The following is a 22,781-nucleotide window of genomic DNA, read 5'->3' on the forward strand; positions in this document are numbered from 1 at the left end:
GCTCCCTCCCATCGATCGTGGTGACCTGCAGGGGGTTGCTTAAAGGGAGTGTCTGTATCTGGTGTTCAGCTGCAAACTCCTTGCTCATAAAATTACAGGAGCTGCCTGAGTCCAGCAGCGCCTTAGTCTTTAGTGGGTATCCGTTTGCCAGCTCTAGCAACACCTCTATTACTAGGGCTGGTCTTGGAGGTTCCGGAGTGGGCACTTTTACTGCTCCTTGGCCTGTCTGCAGTGCCCTGACAGAGGCAGACAGGCGTTGGCTTTTACTGGCTCCTGGACTTCCTCCTCCTTCCCCCCAACAGCTCCAGCCATCCCTTGCCATTCCTTTCTTTGCGGGCAGACTCTGGCAAAGTGACCTGGCTGCTGGCAGAGATAACATTTCTTGGCGCTCTTTCCCTCCTTCTTCCTCCCTTCACTGGGATTTGAAACTGCGCGCGCGCGCGCTGTTCCAACTTCCATCGGCTCTCCTGGCGGGAAACTTGGTTCTGGAATCTCTGGAATGCGGAAATCCCTCCAACGCTCTCCTTTCCCCTCCCGCTTCTCCAAGGCTCTTGCCTCCTGGCGTGCTCCAATGGTCAGCGCTGATTTGGTCAGCTGGTCCATAGACTCCGCCCTGGGCGCCCGGGAAAGTTCATCTTTCACCGCCGAAGAAAGCCCCTCTTCAAAGAGCATTTGAATGGGTTCCGCCGAAAGGTCCCACCCCAATCTATGTATCAACATTGTAAACTCAGTCCAGTACTCACGAACCGATCGGCTCCCCTGTTTGCACGCCATCAATTGTCTGCGCACCAGCCCCTGTTCAATCTCGCTGGAAAACATCAAATCCATGGCGCGAAAAAACTTCCTCGCGTCCTTCAGCATGTCACTATTCCCTGCCATCAGGGGTCTGACCCAATCTCTCGCCCCTCCTTCGAGATGGCCAATCACAAACGCCACTCTCGATGCCTCGTCGGGAAAGTCATTAAACTGCAGTTCAAGAGCATACTGCATCTCTGTCCTAAAGGCTTGGTAGTTCCTGGGGTCCCCCCCAAACTTCTGCACCATTCCTGGCATCTTTCTTGCTAGTGTAGCGCCTTTTGCCTTTTCTGCATCCTGCGCCCTCCTTTCTTCTAGCCTCGCCGTTTGCATTGCTAGCTGGAGTTCCAACACTCTGTACCTTTCTTCCAGGCTTGGACCCTCTCCAGCTCCTGCTGCTCCTCCGGCTCCGGCTGGGTTACTCATGATGCCTCTCTGCACAAGCTGCTTTCAGGGACTGTCCGATTGCTGTGATGGGATGATGAGCTGCTTGTGCGTAAAATCCTAATCCCTCAGAGTTTGGCTAAGTCCCCAAACCTCTGTCTGTGATGGAGCTCCTTAAACATGACTCCATCAATCGCTCGTTGAATCGGACAGTGGGCGTTTACGGAACTTCTTCCAGCATAAAAGCTCCTTAACGGAAACGCGTCTTCTGGACTCTCGGCGTGACAGTTTCCGCCGAGGAGTGGGTGTCCCTACAGGAGGTCCTGAAATCTCCCCGCTGCTCCCGCTTGAAGTGTCTCTGAGCCCTCCCTCCGACTCACTTTCCCTTGGAACTCCACTTCTCCCCCTGCTGGTCCCCTCCTCCGCTGAATGGTCTCTCTCACCCTCCATGAGCCCTTTCACCTCCTTAGTCTCAGATGGCAGTTCCCTGACAGTGCGTGACCGCGCATGTGTGCATTGCGCCAAATCCTGATGTGACCCCAAAACATCACAAAAAGGGGTGGAACGAGGTGCGACGGGGGTGGAACAAGGTATCTGTAGGCTGTTTCAAATATACGCAATTTCACTTAAACATATGATGCCTTGGAACGAAACATCCGCGTAAATTGGGAGTGCCCTGTATTCAGTTTGTGGCCTTGGGCTAGAGTGGCCCAGAGAAACAGATTTGCAAATAATTTGCATGTGCAAACTTATATGTATCTATGCCAATTTAAAATTTAACTGCTAAAGTTGTTGATGGGCAACTTCAAGGGCTTCCAAATATAGGACCGTCCACTGTAAAGCAGGACATATGGCCACATTATCTTGTTTCCATCGGTCTTGTTTCCAGGGTTTCCTTTGTGGCTTATCTCTAACACCTGGTGTTCAAAGAGAGAGGCAGGGTGGCTGGCTGTGCTATTGTGCTCAGGTTCTGCATCTCTTGTGGCAAGTGCTCAGACAGGACAGCTGAATCAGGCCAGTGGCCCATCTTAGCCCAGCATTCTGGAGGCAGGCAAGGATGACACCTTGAATAAAATATTGGTGGGGGCAGGTAAGCCCCAATCATGTAATCGAGCGCGTGACAAGGCAGACACATACCATTTGATTGGCAATGCCTACCAACTTTGTGGAGGCTTGGCCCCCTCAAATATTTTATTGGGGGGCTGAAGGGACCTTGGTCCTTAGGAATTGGCTCCTATGGGCCTGCCATATGTCTGTGGGGGACCTGCAAGCAGGTCCTGGGCACAACAGTTCTTGTCAAAGAGCAAGAGTCATCTCATGTTAATTTGTGCACATGGAACACGGGCATGTGTGCAATATCAGTTTCTGTACTATTTATTTATTGAAAGCTAGGATTTTATTTAGAGCCTTTTTCAGTCCAAAGGTTCTGTCCAAGTAAGGGGAGTGGCAGCAATGAAATAGGGGGTTAAACCATTTCCTCTCTTTGGGGGGTGGGGAGGTTGACAATGGTTTTCAGGGAGGGAGTTTATGGTTCCTTTTCAGCTCCCCCACTCGCTCTCACACACACACCTAGAATTTGGAAGAGCTGCCTAATCAGAATTAGAAGGAAAAACTGGCCCATGAAAACTTTTACATCTCTTGGCTTTCATGTTGACCTCAAACAACAATCTACATGTTGCCTGAAATAATTTTAAAGGTCAGGCCTCAAGAGGCATGCACTTATTGAATTGGAAATTGTATTTGTAATATAGCTGTGTACAATGAAAGGTTAAGACAATAATGACATAAAGTCAAATTTGAAGAACAGAACACAAGCACACAAAGGCTGTTTCTATATTAAACATTCCCATCACTACCTCGGGCAGCCTAAGTACATTTGCTCTGAAATAAATCTTACAGATTTCAGTTAAGTCTACTTCCAACAGAATCTGCGTAGTATTGTGGCCTAGGACACAAATAATTGGCAATTAAAAACAGTAATATATTTGATGATTTGTAGCTGTGTAAATGGTTTCATTTATACTTTTCCTTCTGCTCAGCTTGTTAAGTTTGATCGCAGCACCCATCTCTATGGGGTGCTGAACTTGTGGGGGAACTTATGGAGCGTACTACAACTCCCAACATCCATGTGTTGTGGTCCTCCTTCATGAATGACTTCCCTGCATGAAAAGAAAGCGACTTGTGAAGGCGCCGCTCTCATGGAAGTCACATATGAAGAAGAGGAGCAGCACTGCACAAGATCAGAACCTCCCACTAAGATCTCATTGCGTGTGGTGCTTCTTCGGTGAATAGGAAGGAGGGGAGAGGCCTGGCGAGGAGGAGAGGCCTTGCGGGCAAGGAAGCTCCAGCCTTCTCCCATGAAGATGCAGCCACGTGGTAGGGCTCTTTCCTTTTCATGGTTTCTCCTCCTTCTCACTCATGCCCTCTTCTTCTTCCTGCTTCACGTCCCAACACGCACCCTGTAGCAATCCGGGGCTGTCTCAATCCAGTTCAAACAAGGCCCTCTGAATAGGCCTGATTTCGCTTGGGATTCGGGCCCTGGCCAAATCTGGTTCACAGCCCTAGCAGCAACTCCATACACAACTGCCGGCAGAGCAGCAGCTAGGCATGAAGCCAGCAGTGGCACAGAGAGGGGCTATAGCCCCTCTTCCAGAGAAGCCTGTCAGGGTAAATAGAAGCCAATTTCTGGACTCCCAACTCCCATCAACCCCAACCAGCAGGCTAGATAGTATGGGATGATGGGAGCTGTAGTCCAGCTACATCTCAAGGACCAAATATTAGCCTCCCCTCTTGAGTGTTAGCCTTTTCAGCAGGAAAACAAAGGTTTTGGTTTTTAATACTTCTGAAATTGTAAGGTTTTTTAAAAAAAAATATCAGCTGCATTGTTTGTATTAGCAGTTGTGTTCATATTCTTTGTGAGACAATTTGGGGTCTTCATTTTGACTGAAAGGTGGCATCTATAAAAGCAGTAATGTAGCATCGCAGGGTCTCTATACCCTGACATTGCAGACAACAAAGGTATTAGCTTCCACACTGGAGTGGAAGAAGGTACTCTAGGGCACATGGGGGCCATAGCCAGACTAGGGTTGTGCCCTTTGAGATGCCTGGCGGACAGGTCTCCTGGATAGACCTTCACCCTGGAGAACACACTGTTTGTGTCAATGGCTAAGCTGGCAATAGAAAGTGAAATTACATTTAGAAGCTGCTTCATTGTTGGAAGGCAAATAGCAGTGCCCAGAGAGTTTGGAGAGGTGCATAGACATATTGAGACCCTCTTCTGGGAATCAGCTGATCTCTTACATTTTATTCTTATTTTTATTATGTATTTTGTGTTTTTATATTGTAATCTTACGTTGTGAACCACCCTGAGATCTATGGGTATAGGGCGGTATAGAAATTTAATTCAACAACGACCATATACAAAGGGGAAGCATCAGAAACTGCTGCAGTGCCATTCTGCAGAAGTAAATGCCAAAGCTGATGCCCACAGCAGAAGTATGCATTTGAACAGGTGCATTTTGAATTCAAGAACCAGGTGGGTTATTTGCAGACAGCAATTTATTCAGTAATAAAAATAAATTATCCGGACAATTATATTGTTAATAATCTTGTGTTTAACTGTAATTTATGTTTTCGGTTTCTGGTGAAACTCATAGAAAGGTTCACATTCTCATACTTGAAACATGCACAGGATCAGTTTGCAAAATTCCAGTGGATATATTTCCATTCTCACCCATCTGTTCCATACAGATGATTGAAAAAGGGTGCAATTCATTCCCTTTGAAGTCATCTGCAAAGCCTGCCTTGATTTCAAAAGAGCTTGATTGCATCCTTATTGTTTTCATTCAGTCGTAAACAAGTAGGCTTAGGGGCAGATTGTAGAAATGGAGCATTTCTTGTTGGTGGAAAAATCTCCAGAAGCTAAATTCTGGAAGCGGGGAGAGCATGACTGCTCACATTCAGATTTTGAGTCATGATTTATGTAGGTCATGTGCTGCCTTGTTAAAACATAAATGTCTTGTAAGAGCACTTGAAAAATCATAGCCTGGGGCATGACCCTCAGTGGCAAAGGAAGTTGTGATGCTGCCTTATACAAAGTCACACCATTGGTCCATCTAGCTTAATATTGACTGCACTGACTGGCAGTGGCTCTCCAGCAATTCAGACAATGGTCTCCCCCAGCCTTATCTGGAGATGCCAGGGATTTAACGTGGAACCTTTCGCATGCAAAGCAAATGCTCTACCACTGAGCTATGGCCTTTCCCCTCAAATACACCTGAAACTCTCAGACAGCTATATTAAGAGCAGCTGTTATTGACCAGGTGCCCTCTGTATGTTTTGGACCACTCCTTCCATAATCCCTGTCTATTAGCCATGCTGGCTGGGACTGATGGGAGTTTGGTCTTTTATTTTAATAATAATAACTGCCCACCATTCGGAAATACAGAATGCAAGGTTAAAACAATAAGAATACATTAAATCTGCCTGTAAAACCAACTGGAGCAGTATCTGACTTTATTACCCAGAAAATGCCTGATTAAATAACTTGTCTAAGGAAGCTGAAAAGAACAAATTGTTGCTACCCTCCTGATTTCAAGGGGACTGTATGCCAAAGTGTGGATTGTGGTCCAATACATCTAGAGCAGGGGTGTCAAACTCAAATGCATCGGGGGCCGCATCAGCAGTTTGGTCACCCTCAAAGGGCCGTTTGTATCTGTAGGACTATGTGTCCGCCGCCGCTGCTCGGCTTCCTCCGGCCTAGCTTCCCCTGGCGCACGGGTTTTGCTTTCGTGCTCTCTTTATTTATTTATTTTGCAGCAGCGACCTTGCTCAGCCAGTACCCGTCGCGCGTGGGTTGCTTGGAGGGGGGCGCGCACAGAGCGACCCGCCGGCTTTCCGAGCCAACCCTCCTCCAGCCCACCTTAACAAGGGCCTAGGCTTGCTAACTTTGCGGCTAGACCTCGGTGTTTGTACACACTGCAGAAAATGTGCAGGACTTTAAAGGTGCAGCGACCCTCCCGCATCCAACCTGCCTTTCTGGGAGGAGAGGAGGAGGAGGAGGCGGCGGCAGCAGGCGGGCAAGTCACCCGTGCAAGAGGGAAGAGCGAGCGATGGCCCGGGATCAGGCCTCTCCTATCAGGGCCAAAGGTGAACCGAGGGAGGGAGAGAGAGAAGGATCCCTAGCCTCGTGCGCAGCGGCGGCTCTTACACGCGCGGACCCCGCGATGGCGCAGCCGGTGTCTTGTGCTTTGCTCCGTCCAAGCGGGCAAAGCGAGGGCGGAGAGCCGGGAAGCAGTCCGCATTTCCCAGAAGCAAGCGCCACAATGGGTACTGCGAGCCAGACAGGCCTTGACAGCGGAGGGCGGGCTCGATTTGGGGCTTGGCGAGGAGGAGAGGGAGAAATCCGAAAGGGCACCGCGCGGCTGGGTTGGGTTGCAAATCAAGCGCGTGAAAGGGTTGCCTTTTGCAGAGCCGGACAGGCGCGGAAGGAGTGTTCCTGCCTTTGTCATTGATAAAAGGGCTTGCGGGGGAAGGGGGGCGGCCCTTACGGACACCAGGAATTGCTGGCTACACGGGCCACATGACGAGGTCTGGCGGGCCAGATTCGACCTGCGGGCCTTGTGTTTGACACCTGTAATCTAGAGGGACCTGGTTGGGGGAGGTTGATTGAGAAAGAGGGTGGTGTTCAACTCAGGCTGTAGATGCACTTAGTCCTGTTCATTAACTTAAATGGGTTTACTCTGAGTAAAATTTCACAGTGTCTCTGTGATCATTAAAGCAGGGAGTTTTCAAAGCAGATTTTCCCTGTCAGATTTTCCCACCCACACAAAAAGTGCAGAGAACCCAAAGCGTGCTTTGCTTCTTGCTTCCCTCCTGCATCAATGTCAGTCCTTCCCTAGAAGTAGTTCTTAGCGACTGTTCAGTGATAATTTGTTCCTGAATCTGCCTTAGCTCAGTGAATAGCAGGCACAAAAGGAGGATATGTACAAGGATGCAACCAATTGTTACCTGAAGATGCAAGAGAAGAAGGTGAGGTTCCAGCCCCCAAAAGAGGGTGTTTTTTGTGGTTAATTTGGACTATTTCTTTTAAGTACAGAAACTGAGGGCATTCTGCCTTGACATAATTTGTGTCCATGCTGTCCCTGAAATTACCTGCCATAAAAGTGCTTAATAATTGTCTAACCCGCCCCCTTTTCAAACCGCACACTATTAACTAACAACTGCACAACATTTTTCAGACTTCACATGTTCTGCTAACTGCACACTAAACACACACACACACCTTGGAGTAAAGTATATTAAGATTACTGTATTTTTTGCTCTATAAGCCTCATTTTTTCCCTCCTAAAAAGTAAGGGGGAATGTGTGTGTGTCTTATGGAGCGAATGCAGGCTGCGCAGCTATCCCAGAAGCCAGAACAGCAAGAGGGATTGCTGCTTTCACTGCACAGTGTTCTTGCTGTTCTGGCTTCTGAGATTCAGAATATTTTTTTTCTTGGTTTTCCTCCTCCAAAAACTAGGTGCGTCTTGTGGTCTGGTGCGTCTTATAGAGCAAAAAATGCGGTAATTAGTGCATTGTTGAAGTATTCCAAAATATGGAAGAGTATCAGAAAACCAGAAATTTTAAGTTAGGTCATTGTGATGATTTCCGGTAGTTTGCAGAAACACATGCCTGCTTGCTAACTGGTTTCTTGTTTACAACATTCAGTTTCATCTCTTTTTTAAAAACATGAGTCAACTCTGCATACTGTGGGGGAAAATAAAACATTCAATTTGCTACAGGTGGTGGCAGAGTTCTGTTGCTTGGCAACCTTAAATTTTGCATGGTAGATTTCTCAAACTCACTGTTCAGGCCTATAAATACCCAGCAAAGGGGGCTGGGGTGGGGAAACACCTACTATTGATTTATCTCCTTGGTAGGGTTTCTTTCTGGGGGGTGGAAAACCACCTACTATAAACATATCTCCTTGATATGTTTTTTAAGGGCTTGTTTTTGTGCAAAACCTTGCAACAAAATGTTTCATCATGTGCCATACATTGTTTGTTTATTGTAATTTGTTTGTTTGTTTGTTTACTTATTCAAAGCATTAAATATATACCCCTTAATTTGTTTCATTTCTAGGCAGTGTACTTAACAACAATCCACATAAAATGGGACAATCAAACGAAAAGAATTTATCATAAAACCAAACGCTACCTTAAAAATTCCCATTGGAACAAGTCTTGCTCATTCACCAGAAATTCAGCAAGGAGGGTCCCTGTCTAATCTCACTTGGGAGGGAAAATCACAGCTAGCTATACCCTTTAGTAGGATATTCCATTTCACCAACATGGTGGTTCTCTCCCCACCCCAAGCCCCATCACTAAGGATTTCATGCCCATTCAGTGTGTTTAGTCTTTATCGAGCTGTTTATGACTTTCTGGACTTCTTCGAACTTTGAGGCTCCCCAAGCCTGCTGATACCTTCCCTTGCTGTGCCAGGATGGTTCCATTGTGGTCCACACTCTGAGAAGTGTTAGCTTTTAGTATACAGCTGGCTCCCCCTTACGTGGAGTTACGTTCTTGGCCCCTGTGCACATAAGTGAATTTGTAAAGGGTAGCACCTTTTAAACGCCCTCTCTGCCATTCTCTCTTCAATCCTTACCAAAAATACTGTATCCCAAAAATACCCACAATTGGAATTGAAGCTCTGAGGGCGGCTGGAGGATGCACAGGAAAGCTACCCTGGGCACCAGCTGCGCCTCTGGTCTCTTCAGGGCTTCCTCTGCCCTCCCTGATATCCTCTTCAGGCTCCAGGGAGGGTCTTGCCATGAGGACCCTCCAGCTCTAATTGAATTATTTATTTATGTCTGACAGTACACATATACCTGGTCATGTGAGGGGAATACCTGTATAGAATAGCATCTGAGATATGCTCAGCTTTCGTGATTGTTGCCATTGACGTGCATACAATTTTTGGACTGAAAGATGTCCCTGAGCTTCATAACTCTTTAACTGGAAAATTGTAAACCTCAGCGATCCAATCCGCCTCCCATTCAACAACTTATCCTATGACACTTATGACCTATGACTGGTAAATAACCACTGGCCAATTGTAGCCCTCCTTAGCATCACAGACTTCAATCTAAGCTAGCGATCCAAGGAATCTTTTAAGACACCAAGGAATCTGGTGTCAAGTGATTGATGGGTATGAGGCCCCACCCACCTCTCAAAATGCCCTGCCGGGGGTCCAGGATTCTGTTTCCCACTCCTAAAGCAAACAGGCAAATAAACAGCCCGTTCTTACACAGCTGCCTAACTTGCTTGCCACCATGACACTTTGTTGGTGGGGCTGAGGTGCTTCAATGGCTGGGGCTCCCCTTGTGATGATAGATGTTGGGAGGGGAGCTAAATTTGACTGGGAAGCCAGCATGGAGAGCAGAGATGCCCACCCCTTTCTCCCAGTCTAGATCTCTCACCCTCATGCTGACTATTACTTTGTGGAGGGAGAAATACACGCATCTGTCATGGAAAAAGGATTAAGCACCCTCCTCCAGTCCCCTAATCAAATTAACAGCCCCTCAGCTTTATTTAGTTTTTAAAAATGGTCATGAGATCAATAACGGGTCTCCCAGCACAACACACAGTTTGTCTTTAAGTTAATATATTTTGCAGCTTGAAATTGGATTACTAATGACCTACCTCACAAAGCTTGACTTGAGATAGAGTGTATGAAATCAAGACTGAGAAAAGCCTTTGAGCACTAAATAAACTATTGTTAAATTCACTTGATAACAAAATGTAGAGCTGAGTGTCACCATTATCTGATGACATCTGTCTCCCAGAGGCTTCATATAAATATTAAACACGGTAGAATGACAAGTGGACCTTATAAGACTGTTCCCAAGGCAGTTCTTAGTTACCGAGCCAATTTCAAGGTGTTACAGTTAGTATATAAAGCCCTTAACAACTTGGGACCAGTTTACAAGATCACCTTACCTCACATAGGCCAACTTCACCTATTTGATTGGCGAAATTGGCACTACTACAGGTGCCACATAATACCCATTCCACATTTGTCACAACTTGATCATTTAGTGTGGCAGCACTTACATTTTGCAACTCCCTGCCTATTGAGATCAAGCAGGCCCCTTCACTGTACTCTTTTCGGCAGCTGCTAAAAACATACTTGTTTGGACAAGCCTACCCAGATGCTTAGAAAGTGAGGTAATTTTAATCTGGTTTAGTAATTTAATTTAAAGCATGGTTGCAAATTCATCTTGATATTAATGTTTTATCTTTTGTAAAGCACTTTGAGGGTTCGTTACTTGTTTTTGTTTTTACAATCAAGCAGTGTATAAATTTTATGAAATAAATAGTTCCCATTAGCTTTCAGGTCTATCTTTTGAATGCAATTAAAGAAAAAGTGACCCAGGGACTCCTGGGTCTAGCAGTCCAGCAATCTTCTGGCCCAACCAGCACATTCTTAGGTGACATTTAAAGTCTCACAGTAAGCACTGCTCTCCACTTCCCCATGACAGGGCAGACATCTGACACCAGGCATGAAAAATATTTCTCCATCTATATCTATATCTATATCTATATCTATATCTATGTTGTTGTTGTTTAGTTGTTTAGTTGTGTCTGACTCTTCGTGACCCCATGGACCAGAGCATGCCAGGCACTCCTGTCTTCCACTGCCTCCCGCAGTTTGGTCAAACTCATGCTGGTAGCTTCGAGAACACTGTCCAACCATCTTGTCCTCTGTCGTCCCCTTCTCCTTGTGCCCTCCATCTTTCCCAACATCAGGGTCTTTTCCAGGGAGTCTTTTCTTCTCATGAGGTGGCCAAACTATTGGAGTCACAGCTACATGATCTGTCCTTCCAGTGAGCACTCAGGGCTGATTTCCTTAAGAATGGAGAGGTTTGATCTTCTTGCAGTCCATGGGACTCTCAAGAGTCTCCTCCAGCACCATAATTCAAAATCTATATCTATCTATAGCTATATGGTTAGGTCGTGCTGAGAAAGTTAGCCACCAGTTTCACCATGACCTGTGGTAGGACAGACACTCAGTATTTATGGTTCTTATTAATGTAGTGCTTAGTTTCAAATATATTACTTAACTTTATTTTTGTGATGTGTGAAAAAATCTGTACCACCACCATTAAGAAAAATAATGGGTGAACAGATGAGTTTTAAGCAGTCACCTAAATGCCAGTACTGTAGTGCCTGCCTGATATTCATTAGAGTGCATTCCAAGGGGCAGGTGCCAACACACTAAAGACCCTGGTCTTAGTAGACATAAGACAAAATTCTTGGGCACAGGACACTACTAAGAGTTTCTTTCCCAACGATCAAAGTTACCAGGCAGGGGTATACAAGGCAAGGTGTTCCCAAAGGTACATTTTTGCATTGTATTGGATATCAGGGACTGCTTGGGGTAGCATTTAAAAACTTTTTATAAATAAATGCATTTTGACTTTCTTTCTTCTTCTAGAAAAGAAAAAAAACAAGGCCCAGCAAATGCCTAGTTAACATTGGCTGTTTGAACTTTTGCCTTCAAGCTTAACTTCTGGGGTTTTGACACTTGGCTTCCCTAGACTTTTGGTTAGTGGATGCAAGGTTTTGAAATATTCATTTCACATTTGGATATCTTTGATCTACGTTTTCTTTTAAGCAACAGCGAATGCCAGCTTTCTAGTCTTAATTAAGGATGTATGGGCAGAGATCATCTGTGTTAACAAGGCATATAGTCTGCTTGTCAGATTACAGTTGAATTCAGCAGAAAGGTTTTGCCATTTAATTCTATGAAATATGCAAGTTAAAAACATTCAAAAGATAGAAGGTTAAAGGAGAAGCTTCCCAGCGTGAACTACACAATCCGCAAAAAATATTTCTTCCTTAATTACTGTGCACCAGAGAGCACATTAGAGCCTTCCATTTTCTTCCCCTAGTTGGGGGCCATTTACAGAGCTCTGCATTCAGCTTCAGTTGCTGGAACTAAATACACTTGTCAGTAGAGATGTTGCCAAAGTTTGTAATTACCTAATTCAGAATATGAATTGGTCATTCTTGTGATACTTAGATGTATTATGAGTTAAGCATCACTTCCTGAAAATAAGTTGTTCTCCGGCAGAGCATGCAAAATAAGATTCTGCACGTGTCTGGTCGCTGGCATTCAGGCTAGCTAGGGCATCTTGCAGCAGACACATCCCCAGGTTCATAATCTCAATATAGCTCTAATTGATGATTCTGAAGCTACAGCCCCCTTCGCACATTAAATGTGTACAGGGGCAAGGCTTGCTGAAAGGGGCTGCAGGGGGCTCATGCCTTTAGCCTAGTCTCTGATGTGGCAAAGCTCATCCTGTCTCCTACCCAACATTGTCCATGAGCTGGAGGAAGGTTGGAATGTGCTAAGCTTGCCAAAGAAGCAACTTGCACACTCTACAAGGGGCTGGGAAGACATGTTAAGGCAGGTGCTAGGCAAGCATACAGGGGCCCCAGTCTACCTCTATGGCCGCATTTGGACCATACATTTAAGAACATAAGAATATGTTTTGTGGATCTTTTGTTCTGGGTCTGCTGCTTAGCTTATTTTTTTAGTTGTTCTTCTAATAGTGTTTTAGGGATGCGGGTGGCGCTGTGGGTTAAACCACAGAGCCTAGGACTTGCCGATCAGAAGGTCGGCGGTTCGAATCCCCGTGACGGTGTGAGCTCCCGTTGCTCGGTCCCTGCTCCTGCCCACCTAGCAGTTTGAAAGCACATCAAAGTGCAAGTACATAAATAGGTACCGCTCTGGCGGAAAGGTAAACAGCGTTTCCGTGCGCTGCTCTGGTTCGCCAGAAGCGGCTTAGTCATGCTGACCACATGACCCGGAAGCTGTCTGCGGACAAACGCCGGCTCCTCGGCCAATAAAGCGAGATGAGCACCGCAACCCCAGAGTCGGACACTACTGGACCTAATGGTCAGGGGTCCCTTTACCTTTACCTAATAGTGTTTTATAAGAGATGATTGTTTTGTAAATGGGTCCAGATGGGACTTCAGTCAGACCCAGCAGGAACTCTTCTTACTTTTGTTGATGAGCATCTCCTCTGTTTGGGTCAAGTTCCTCAGTTGTTTTTTGATTCCATCCTTCCTTTAAGCCATTCATTGCACCCAGGTATGTTGTTTTGGGAGGGCGAGCCATCAATGCAACTATTTCCAGGTGACGACATGATAAAGTACATGTGTGTGGAACCATCAATGCATATGTGTTTATTTTATGAATTAAAAGGAGAACTCTTGGGGAGGAGCATTCTTCCCCCCGTTTCTTATAGAAAGCTTGTAATTACTGAGCCAGTTCTTCTGTATGAAGCTGAGAAGAATTCATCCATAAACTAAACATGATGCTAAAAATTCTAGTTAGTATGCAAGGGATTGGGTAGGAGAGCTTTGAAATGGCTCGGAAATATGCTTTGGCAAATATGCTCTATTTCCCCCCCTTTATTTCAAAATTTCCACCCGAGTTGGCATGTTGTGACTTCAGCCAGAATATTGTTAACAAACAGAATTGTGGATTTCAGTGCATCCGCATAGGTCTCCCCAGGGAACTGTCAATTTTACCAAGGTGTCTGTATAAATAGTGGGAATTATGAAAATGCAACTGCACTGTTGCATTTAGGATGAGACAGGTGAGGAGAATTGGGAGGGGAGAGCCTGTAGGCCCTGTGGGCAGCCAGAGCTTGCATTGCCACCCTCTGGGAGGGGGAGGGGCACTGCCCCACTTTTCCGTCAGCTGAGCAAAGCTCTTCCAGCCTCCACTGAGATCTCTGGTCTGCAGGAGCATGGGGAGGGCCAGCATCCCTCCTTCCCCTCCCAAAGTGACTGATGTCAAGGTGGAAAAGGGAGAGCTCAGTCTCCTTCAAACCACATTTTCACAGTTCAGCCCCTGCCATTTGATCCTCCTCCTCCATCTGGTCCTGCCAATCTGATCCTGACCCTGACAGTATTGTTGGACTCACGATAGCTGGGCCCAGGGTTAAAGAAAAGCAGGGTTATCCAATCTGGTGCCCTCCAGATGTTATTGGACTCCCATCAGACCCAGGCAGCGTTGCCAGTGGTGAGAGATGATGGGAGTTGTAGTCCAACAAATATCTGGTGGGCGCCAGGCTCAGGAGGGCTGCTATAAGTGTCTCCTCTGGTCACACAACACTGGAAGTGTTCTTTAATTACACTATTATTATTTGGTTGTGTCTAAAGGGCTTTAAGAGACTTTCACACTGAAGGTTGCAGGGATATTATTAAAGCATCATGGCAGAAACGTATCATTGATATTATCCTATGATCTGAATTCCATTTTTTAAATCTCAAGTTTCTCAAATAGCACAAAAGAAAACAAATAAGATACGGTTGAATTATAATCATAATCTTAAACTAAATTGAATCCCATCTCAACGTGGCAGTAATCTCTCCCACAACTTACTTTGTGAGGCTTACTAGTGAAGGATGACCCCATTTTATTGACCCAGTTATATTCTTATTATATTGAGCGACTTGCAGTTCCCACAACAGGAGAATTGGAGGTTAAGGAAAGCTTATTGCCTTAGAAAGGCTCACGAGCTCTGTGCCTGCCTTTTGATGTGAGCATCTTTCATTTTCTTTTTAATACTTATATTAAGCTGCTAATAAATTCTATCGTGTCGAGGCAAGGTATTTGGTTAGATTGGGATTTTCCTCAAATGTTTTCACTGCAAAGGTTTGTGACAATAGAATCAGTAGCAAGAAAGCAGTCTGCTGCTAATTTTTTTAAACGTATAGCATGTCTAAACATACTTTAAATGCATTACGATGAATAATTTGGTCAGAAAGGTAACACCTGCTGTCTTGGGTTGTTTGCTACATGCGCTGTCAAGTCTCCACAGCAATCTGGCAAAGAAACTAAGCAGTCTTGCTTCTCTCTGGGTAACTGCTGGCTCTCTCTGTTTTTGCACTTCTCTAGCAATAGAAATCTGCAACTTAGAAACAGCACAGTTTGATATCTCTTCTTAAGTATTCCGTAAAATATGCGAGATAACGAAATGATAGTAGAAATTTCAAAGAACTTCAACTAGAGATTCCCAGTTACGATGTGAATGAATGATCGCTGATAATCTGGATCACAGCTGAATGACAATTTGTCAACTACTGCAGGCCAATCATTTTGGAGGAAGGAGGTAGTTGTCTTGGGCTGCTTCCAGAGTACCATATAAGCCATACCTTAAGAACTTTCACTCTGAAGTACACACAGTAATCCTACGAGAGTAAAAAGCTATGAAGTTGCCTTATCAGATCATAGACCTTTCCAGCCTAGTATTGTCAACACTGAGTGGCAGCAGCTTCCTAGGATTCCAGCCCCACTGAAGATGCTCAGCCCCCCCCCATTATAAACAAAAGGCAATAAATGCTGAGCTTCCTTCAGAGACAGAGAGGAAGTTATCCCTCACTTGTCCAGAAGCTCTTTCTTGAAAGCATCTTGTAAGCTGTTCCCAAAGATGATGGTGGGAAGAGAAACAACATCTGGAAACAGGATCATTAACGCGAAACCTGCACCCCCGTCCCCAAAGAGATCAGGGATTTCCCATCATTGAGCAGCTACCCTTTTTGTATCCATTTGCTTAATCAATACGTATTGACAGCATTTAGGTTCACATTTCCATGATCTAATTGGAGAATTAGATTTACTCTGTGGGGCACCCACCTGTTTTTAGTTCTTGCTATGAAACCTTTGAGCATGTCAGGTTTCTACCATGCAGTTTTTCCAATCAAGGCATAAGGACAGTAGTTATATTCAATAATAACTGTACTGCAACAATTAGGCCAAACAGAGCTCTGAGCAGAATTATGAAAATTCCATGTTTGTAATGTTTCTAGAGCCACTTATAGAGGAAATGAGAGTTTTTCATTATAAAAATCTTTATTTTTATTTTTCAGCAATCTCTTTAAACCAGGGGTGCAAAATCTGTGAATCCCTCTTTCCTCGGAACGCTGGGAATTGTAGCTCTGAGACAGTTTGAATAACCAAATAAGACTGGTTCATGTGATGCAAAATTCCTATAAAGGAAACAATTTCTATGTAGGAATTAGACTGCAACCCGGAATACCTGATCATAAATGGCAACTGTACTCACATTTATTTGCTGTACCCAGGTACGTGTTCTGGAAAGCAGTCTATAGTCCACTGTGAGAGCCTGGCAAAACACAGCCCATTTCACAAAAGAAACCTTTCAGCAACCATTCTATTTTTCTACCTACACATTTTTTTCATAGGTTCCTTCCTGGCAGGTAACCAAGTTTACTTGCCTACTAATAACTTATTCTTCTTGTGCTGTATGTTTATATCCAGGTTGCTAGGAAGATTATTTCCTAGTTACATGCTTAACTAGGAAGAAAATGCTTATAAAGTGCTATGAGGTACGTGTAGCAGCAGGATACTTCAGAGCTAGGAGCGAGAGGCTGAAATAATGATAGCGGCTACAGCTTTGGATGGCATTTTTTTGCACGAGATACTTGGGATTCTAATATACACACTGTTTTATGTTGTGCCTTTATTTTCATTAATGTTTGAAAATGCTTCTGCGGACAGTAAGAAACGCATTCAACTGAAGAAATGTAAGTGGCATGTATATATTCATTATGAAGTAGATGTTTTGCAAATCTTTAAACTCCCCCTCACTCCATCTGTTACATTTTAAAAGTCTGCCTACAATTGCACAAAAATCCAAGTGAATGAAGCTTTATGTTCTAAACTTCTTAGAAGCATATCACAGATTCATAGAGCTGGAAGAGACGCTGAGGCTCATCTAGTCTAAACCCCCTGCAATGCAGGAATATGCAACTGTTCTGTACAGGGATCAAACTTGCGACCTTGGCATTATCAGAACCATGCTCTAACCATATGATAAAATAGAAATTAAGTGTTGCCTTAGCTGGTGGGTAGCCTTCCAGAATTGTGCCTGCCAGATGTTTTTGTTGGACTACAACTCTCAGCATCCCTGACTGTTGACCATGTTGGCTGGGGCTGATGGGAGTTGGAGTCCAACAGCATATGGAAAGGACCACATGGCTACCCCTGCCTTAGCTGATAGCTAAGTAATGATGAGGGTTGCACAAGCAGCATTCAGTTTATGATCAGTGAAGCTGACAGCTTAATCCTATCTGTGTTCACTTAGATGTCACACTAATTTCAATGGGACTTACTTCCAAATAAAAGTGTGCTATGGGGCTTACTCCTGCCAACCCAGCAGTTCGAAAGCACGTCAAAGTGCAAGTAGATAAATAGGTACCGCTCCGGCGGGAAGGTAAACGGCGTTTCCGTGCGCTGCTCTGGTTCGCCAGGAGCGGCTTAGTCATGCTGGCCACATGACCTGGAAGCTGTACGCCGGCTCCCTCAGCCAATAAAGCGAGATGAGCGCCGCAACCCCAGAGTCAGTCACGACTGGACCTAATGGTCAGGGGTCCCTTTACCTTTACCCAGGGGGTTACACCTGTGTAAAGATTATTATTTACTGAACATTTTTTTAAAATACTGAACATTAAAATATAAAAGCAGTGTTTAAAAGGAGAGGAGAGGAGAAGCAAAACCATATAAAAAGGAAAACAATGTAACAACTGATCCCATATGATGACAGTGCTAGTTGTAGACAGAACTTAACAATACTATTACTAATACTAAACTGGGAAGAAAAATAATTTTGATATATTAAGTGGTATATAAAAGCATTTTAAATGAATTTTTTAAAAAATGCAAAAGATTGCCCTGTCAATATTTTTAGGCCCTCAAAGCATATGCCTTTAGGTGACGGAACTTTCTGTTCCCAAGTTTTTCGCTTAAAGTTTGCCCAGATTTACCTTGAATTTTGCAGTATCAAAGATGGAAGAGGAAGCAAGAAATCTGAAATCAGGGAACATGATATTCCTGCTGAAACATGTTTTTAAACTTTGTCTTCCATGGAAACCACATTCCATGGAAGACAGAGCGGCAAAACTCAGCAGTAAGGTAGTAAGTGGACTTGAAGGCCAGAAACCTAATATTGGTAGGCTCAAATTCCTGCCTGAAAGTAGTGATGCAAATTATAGCCTCATGGAATAACTGGCTCATGACATCAGGGTTTGACACTGTAGCTGCTGCATAATAGCTGGGTACAGAAATGACTATAGTTGTTTTCAAGAATATGTCAATGGAATGGTCACATTTTCCTTTCTCACTGGGAAATACAGACTTTTCCTTAGTAACTTATGTTGAAGGGTGTTGTTGTTTAGTTGTTTAGTTGTGTCCAACTCTTTGTGACCCCATGGACCAGAGCACGCCAGGCACTTCTGTCTTCCACTGCCTCCTGCAGTTTAGTCAAACTCATGCTGGTAGCTTCAAGAACACTGTCCAACCATCTCGTCCTCTGTCGTCCCCTTCTCCTTGTGCTCTCCATCTTTCCCAACATCAGGGTCTTTTCCAGGGAGTCTTCTCTTCTCATGAGGTGGCCAAAGTATTGGAGCCTCAGCTTCAGGATCTGTCCTTCCAGTGAGCACCCAGGGCTGATTTCCTTAAGAATGGATAGGTTTGATCTTCTTGCAGTCCATGGGACTCTCAAGAGTCTTCTCCAGCACCATAATTCAAAAGCATCAATTCTTCGGCGATCAGCCTTCTTTATGGTCCAGCTCTCACTTCCATACATCACTACTGGGAAAACCATAGCTTTTACTATACGGACCTTTGTTGGCAAGGTGATGTCTCTACTTTGACATGAGAGATGTTGAAGGGTAATAAATGGTTAAACATAACTCTGCTTTGGGTAGACTTATTAGGCAAAGGTTAGTGATGGGGTTGCTTTCTGTATTTTACAGGAATCTTACCTTTGAGTGTCTGCAGGTTGATAGACTTGTGCATTTCAATTCCTGTTTCAGAAAATAAGCTTTAACGATCACTATTGTATCTCTGGCCTTGCCTAATTTTCCAGATTGTTGGTAAGGGTTTCTAAGTGTACCAAGAGGCTAACAACAAAGAGGACCGTAACTAAGCAGGAAGATAATATTATAGCCACATCTATTGTTTGGAAACATATTCACACAATACAACGTGCATCACTGACCCAGCAAAAGCTGCACTTGGCTGAAGGGAAAGATGTGATTTTTGCTCATTCCCACTTTCTCCTATTGCAGGGGTGAGAAACCTTTTGAGCCTGAGGGCTGTATTCTCTCATGACCAACTTTCTGGAGGCCACATGCTGGGGTGGGCAGGGCCAGAAGTAAAAGTGGGTGGAGCAAGAGAATGGATGTTACTCTTACCTTGGCACAGTAGACGATATTCCAGTTGTGCGAAAGTCAGAGGTACACACACACACACAACCCCCACCTCCATCCAGACAATAGAGGCCTTATCACAGTTCAAATAGTTCAGAGTACTGACAGCCCTGGAGAGATGCATTTAGCACCCAGGTCTGAAGTTTCCCACCTCTGCCCTATAGCGCCTTATGCCCCTGCCCCTACTTCCACTCCAGAGGGTTGGGAAACAGTCCAAAACAGCATTGAAGATAACGATGGAGGTTTCCAAAGGGACAGCGAATCAGATGCTAATCACAGTCCTCCTGCTGGTGCCTTGGCTGGGTAAGAGCCTTTGTTGCATTTAATTCTAAAATGTATTCATTACAGGGTCAACAATAGTAGTACACAGAGATGTAATAAAATAATAAATAATAAAACAAATGAATACAATAACATACTCCCCATTTCATCAGAGTTTTTCATTCCTGTTGATTGCTTTCTTTCTCTTGCAGTTTAATTACTAGGGAGTCAGGAGACTGACTCTGTTCTCTTTGTAGTTAACAGTTATTGACATTCCTAGCATCCCTGAATGGGCCTAGTCTCTGCTTATGAAACGCAGCGACACGATTGCCAGGCGTTTGCATGTCAGTAGGGATATTGGAAACGAAACCTGATAAACACTGTGACGCATTGAATCAAATGAGGGAATTTGTTTGAATAGGGGCTCCTAATTTTGCAGCTGAGGACAAATCAATATTACAGTTGCTGATAGCAAATTTTTGTTAATTAACCAGTGGAAATTTTATTTACAGCAAAGAATGTTGATTGCCAGCTATTTCAAATGTGAGCTAGGTATTGTCGGATTAACACATATGCTGCATGCAATTTTGGGGGGGAGTATAATACATATAATACATTTTCTTTGATGTTCCGATGCATCTTCTGCAGTTTGGAGGCTGGGGCCAATGAGGAGAGGGCAAAGCTGAGTTGTGCTTTGTCTCTTAGGGACACAGGAACCTGCTTTATATAGAGTCTGACCATTGCACCTTATAGCTCAATATTGTCTGCACTGACTGCCAGCTGCTCTCCAGGGTTTCTATCAGGAGCCCTACCTGGAGATTCCAGGGATTGAACCTGGGACTGATGGCTTGCAGAGCATGTGGTCTAAAACCAGTCCCTTCCACTGACCTATGGCTCTCTTCCTGTACTCTAGGGGCAGGGAACCTGTGACCCTCCAGTATTGCTGGACTACAAGTTAAACAAGTAGCAAGAGGTACAGTGAGACTTAGCTTTGAAGTGTTTTGCTCTCCTCTTCAAGCCATTGGCCAGAGCTCAGCCCAACCCAGAAGAGCCTGCTGACTGGCGAGTTCTATTGGCTAGCCTGGAGCATAAATCAGCCCGATTTGGAGGGCAGGCTCAACTTCTGATGTGCCTAGCAAGGTAGTGCAAGACAAGCAATTTAGGGTGCGCACACAAAGGAGGAAACATTCATGCCGATTAAATTTTTTCATGACTATGGAAACAGGACAGAAGGCATATTGTTTGAAGTCCAAATGGGTCGGGGGACGCTGTTGTTCAAAAACAAGACAATCCGTTTTTTTAAAGGAATGGCTGGCAACCCTAACTACAACTCCCATCATCCTTGCCTGTTGGTGATGATGGCTGGGACTGATGAGAGACTGAATTCAGCAGCATTTTGAGAGCTGCAGCTTCTGCATCTCTGCTTTATACTTTCCAGATCCTCCCCCCCCCCTCCATCTTTGCTGAAGTTTATAAAGCAACAGGCACCGGCTCTTCCGCTGAGATGTGCTGGGTAATCAGTCTCTTTGAACAGCTGAAACTGAAACTATTCCTCCTCGTAAGCATTTGCCTTTTACCTTTACCTTCATTAAAATTTATCTCTGCCATCTTATTGCGCAACCGCCCTGCTTGATTAGATCCTTCTGGAATTCCTCAGTCCTCACTTGTATTCTCTGACCCAAATTATTTTTGTGTCATCAGCACATTCTATCTCAATCGTTCCTATTTTATACTCAAGATTATTGCGGAATTCATTGGCCAACTCTAATATTCAGAGCACCCACATATTCGCTTCTTTTCATCATGGCAAAAGACCATTTAATCCCCCCTGGTGTTTCTTTTCTCAGTTTTTAATCCACAAGAGGCCTCTCCATTTCAGTGTAAAATTACTTGTTTTCATTAATACTCCCCTGTGTGTGACCTCCTCAATAGCTTTATGCAAATCCAAGTAAATTACATGCCTTCGTAACCCATTTTTGAAAGTTCTACTATTGGTGTTCTGTCGAGCTTTTGATGTAAAGTTTGCTCTGCCATTCTTCAGGCCTACACTGGAAGTTTATTTAATCAAATCATTTGTTGAACTTTCTTAATTACCCTCCTAGACTATAGTGGAGGATGTTGCTTATCTAGGTCTTAGTAGTGTTTTTCTTTTTTCTTTTAGTGTTTTGCCTTTGGTTTATTTATACTTTGATTTGTTTGACGTCGTGGGGACCCTGGAGATCTTCAATGTGTTTTAGTAATTCATGGGGGAAAGCCTAGAATATTTCACCCTCTCTCTAAATGTGGTTTTAAAAGTGCATCCTGGTATTCGAAATCCCCCATACGCCAGGTGTGTTTTCTGACTGGCATGGGTCCAATTGCGACCACATGGAGATCTCTGGATGCCAGGCTGGTGCCTGGTTGTCCCTCCAGCTTTCTTAAGCAGGTAAACACAAGAGCTTATTTATTGCATTTATATCATATTTTTTTTCTTCAAGGAGTCCATGGTTCCCCCCCCCCCCCCAAGTTAAACTCTACAACAACCCTGTGAGGTAGGTTAAGAGGCTATGACTTGACTGCAAGGTCACCCAGTGAGCTGCATGACTGAGTGGGGATTTGAACCCAGACCCTCCAGGTCGTAGTCCAACACTCTAACCACTGCACCACACTAGCTTCCTAGAGTACTTCTACTATGTGGCAGCTCTACAAATTAAGTCGCTAAATAAATATGGGGAAAGCAGAATGTCCCTTAGAGAAGGATCTTAAATATTTTTCTGGCACTTTGAATTTGTTTTATTCTGGATTGTTTTATTGGATGTTTTAATGTGTTGTCAACCACTTGGTTATTTATTTTTTTTCTTAAAAATATACAGCGGTACAGAAATGAAATGGATAATAATAATATTAAGTCTCATTGAAAGAAAAATATGGTGCCTAAACATTCCATGGTGGCAACTGTAAACTAGATTTAAGGTGCCGTTTGGTGATTAGCTTATCTGAGTTTCTAACACTGGTAACCCTAAGCCTATAACAAGGACCACACACGCAAAATAGCAATGGCAAGAAATTAAA

The 22,781-nt window shown here is 44.3% G+C and overlaps 1 protein-coding gene across 2 annotated transcripts in view; it reads left to right on the forward strand.

Annotated features, from left to right (window-relative positions):
• MTUS2 (microtubule associated scaffold protein 2) overlaps positions 1-22,781 on the forward strand; it is a 217,993-nt gene that overhangs the window by 41,552 nt on the left and 153,660 nt on the right. The window contains exon 1 of one of the 2 annotated variants that reach the window (XM_053385965.1): positions 3,500-3,555. The exons of the other annotated variant lie outside the window; for it this stretch is intronic. Within the exon in view, the coding sequence (XP_053241940.1) occupies positions 3,537-3,555 (19 nt within the window). The 5' untranslated portion in view covers positions 3,500-3,536. Of the gene's footprint in view, positions 1-3,499; positions 3,556-22,781 lie in introns of those variants that run through there. 2 annotated transcript variants of the gene reach the window in all.

Source organism: Podarcis raffonei, chromosome 4 (genome assembly GCF_027172205.1).
Source record: "Podarcis raffonei isolate rPodRaf1 chromosome 4, rPodRaf1.pri, whole genome shotgun sequence".
In the NCBI taxonomy this organism is placed as follows: Eukaryota; Metazoa; Chordata; class Lepidosauria; order Squamata; family Lacertidae; genus Podarcis; species Podarcis raffonei.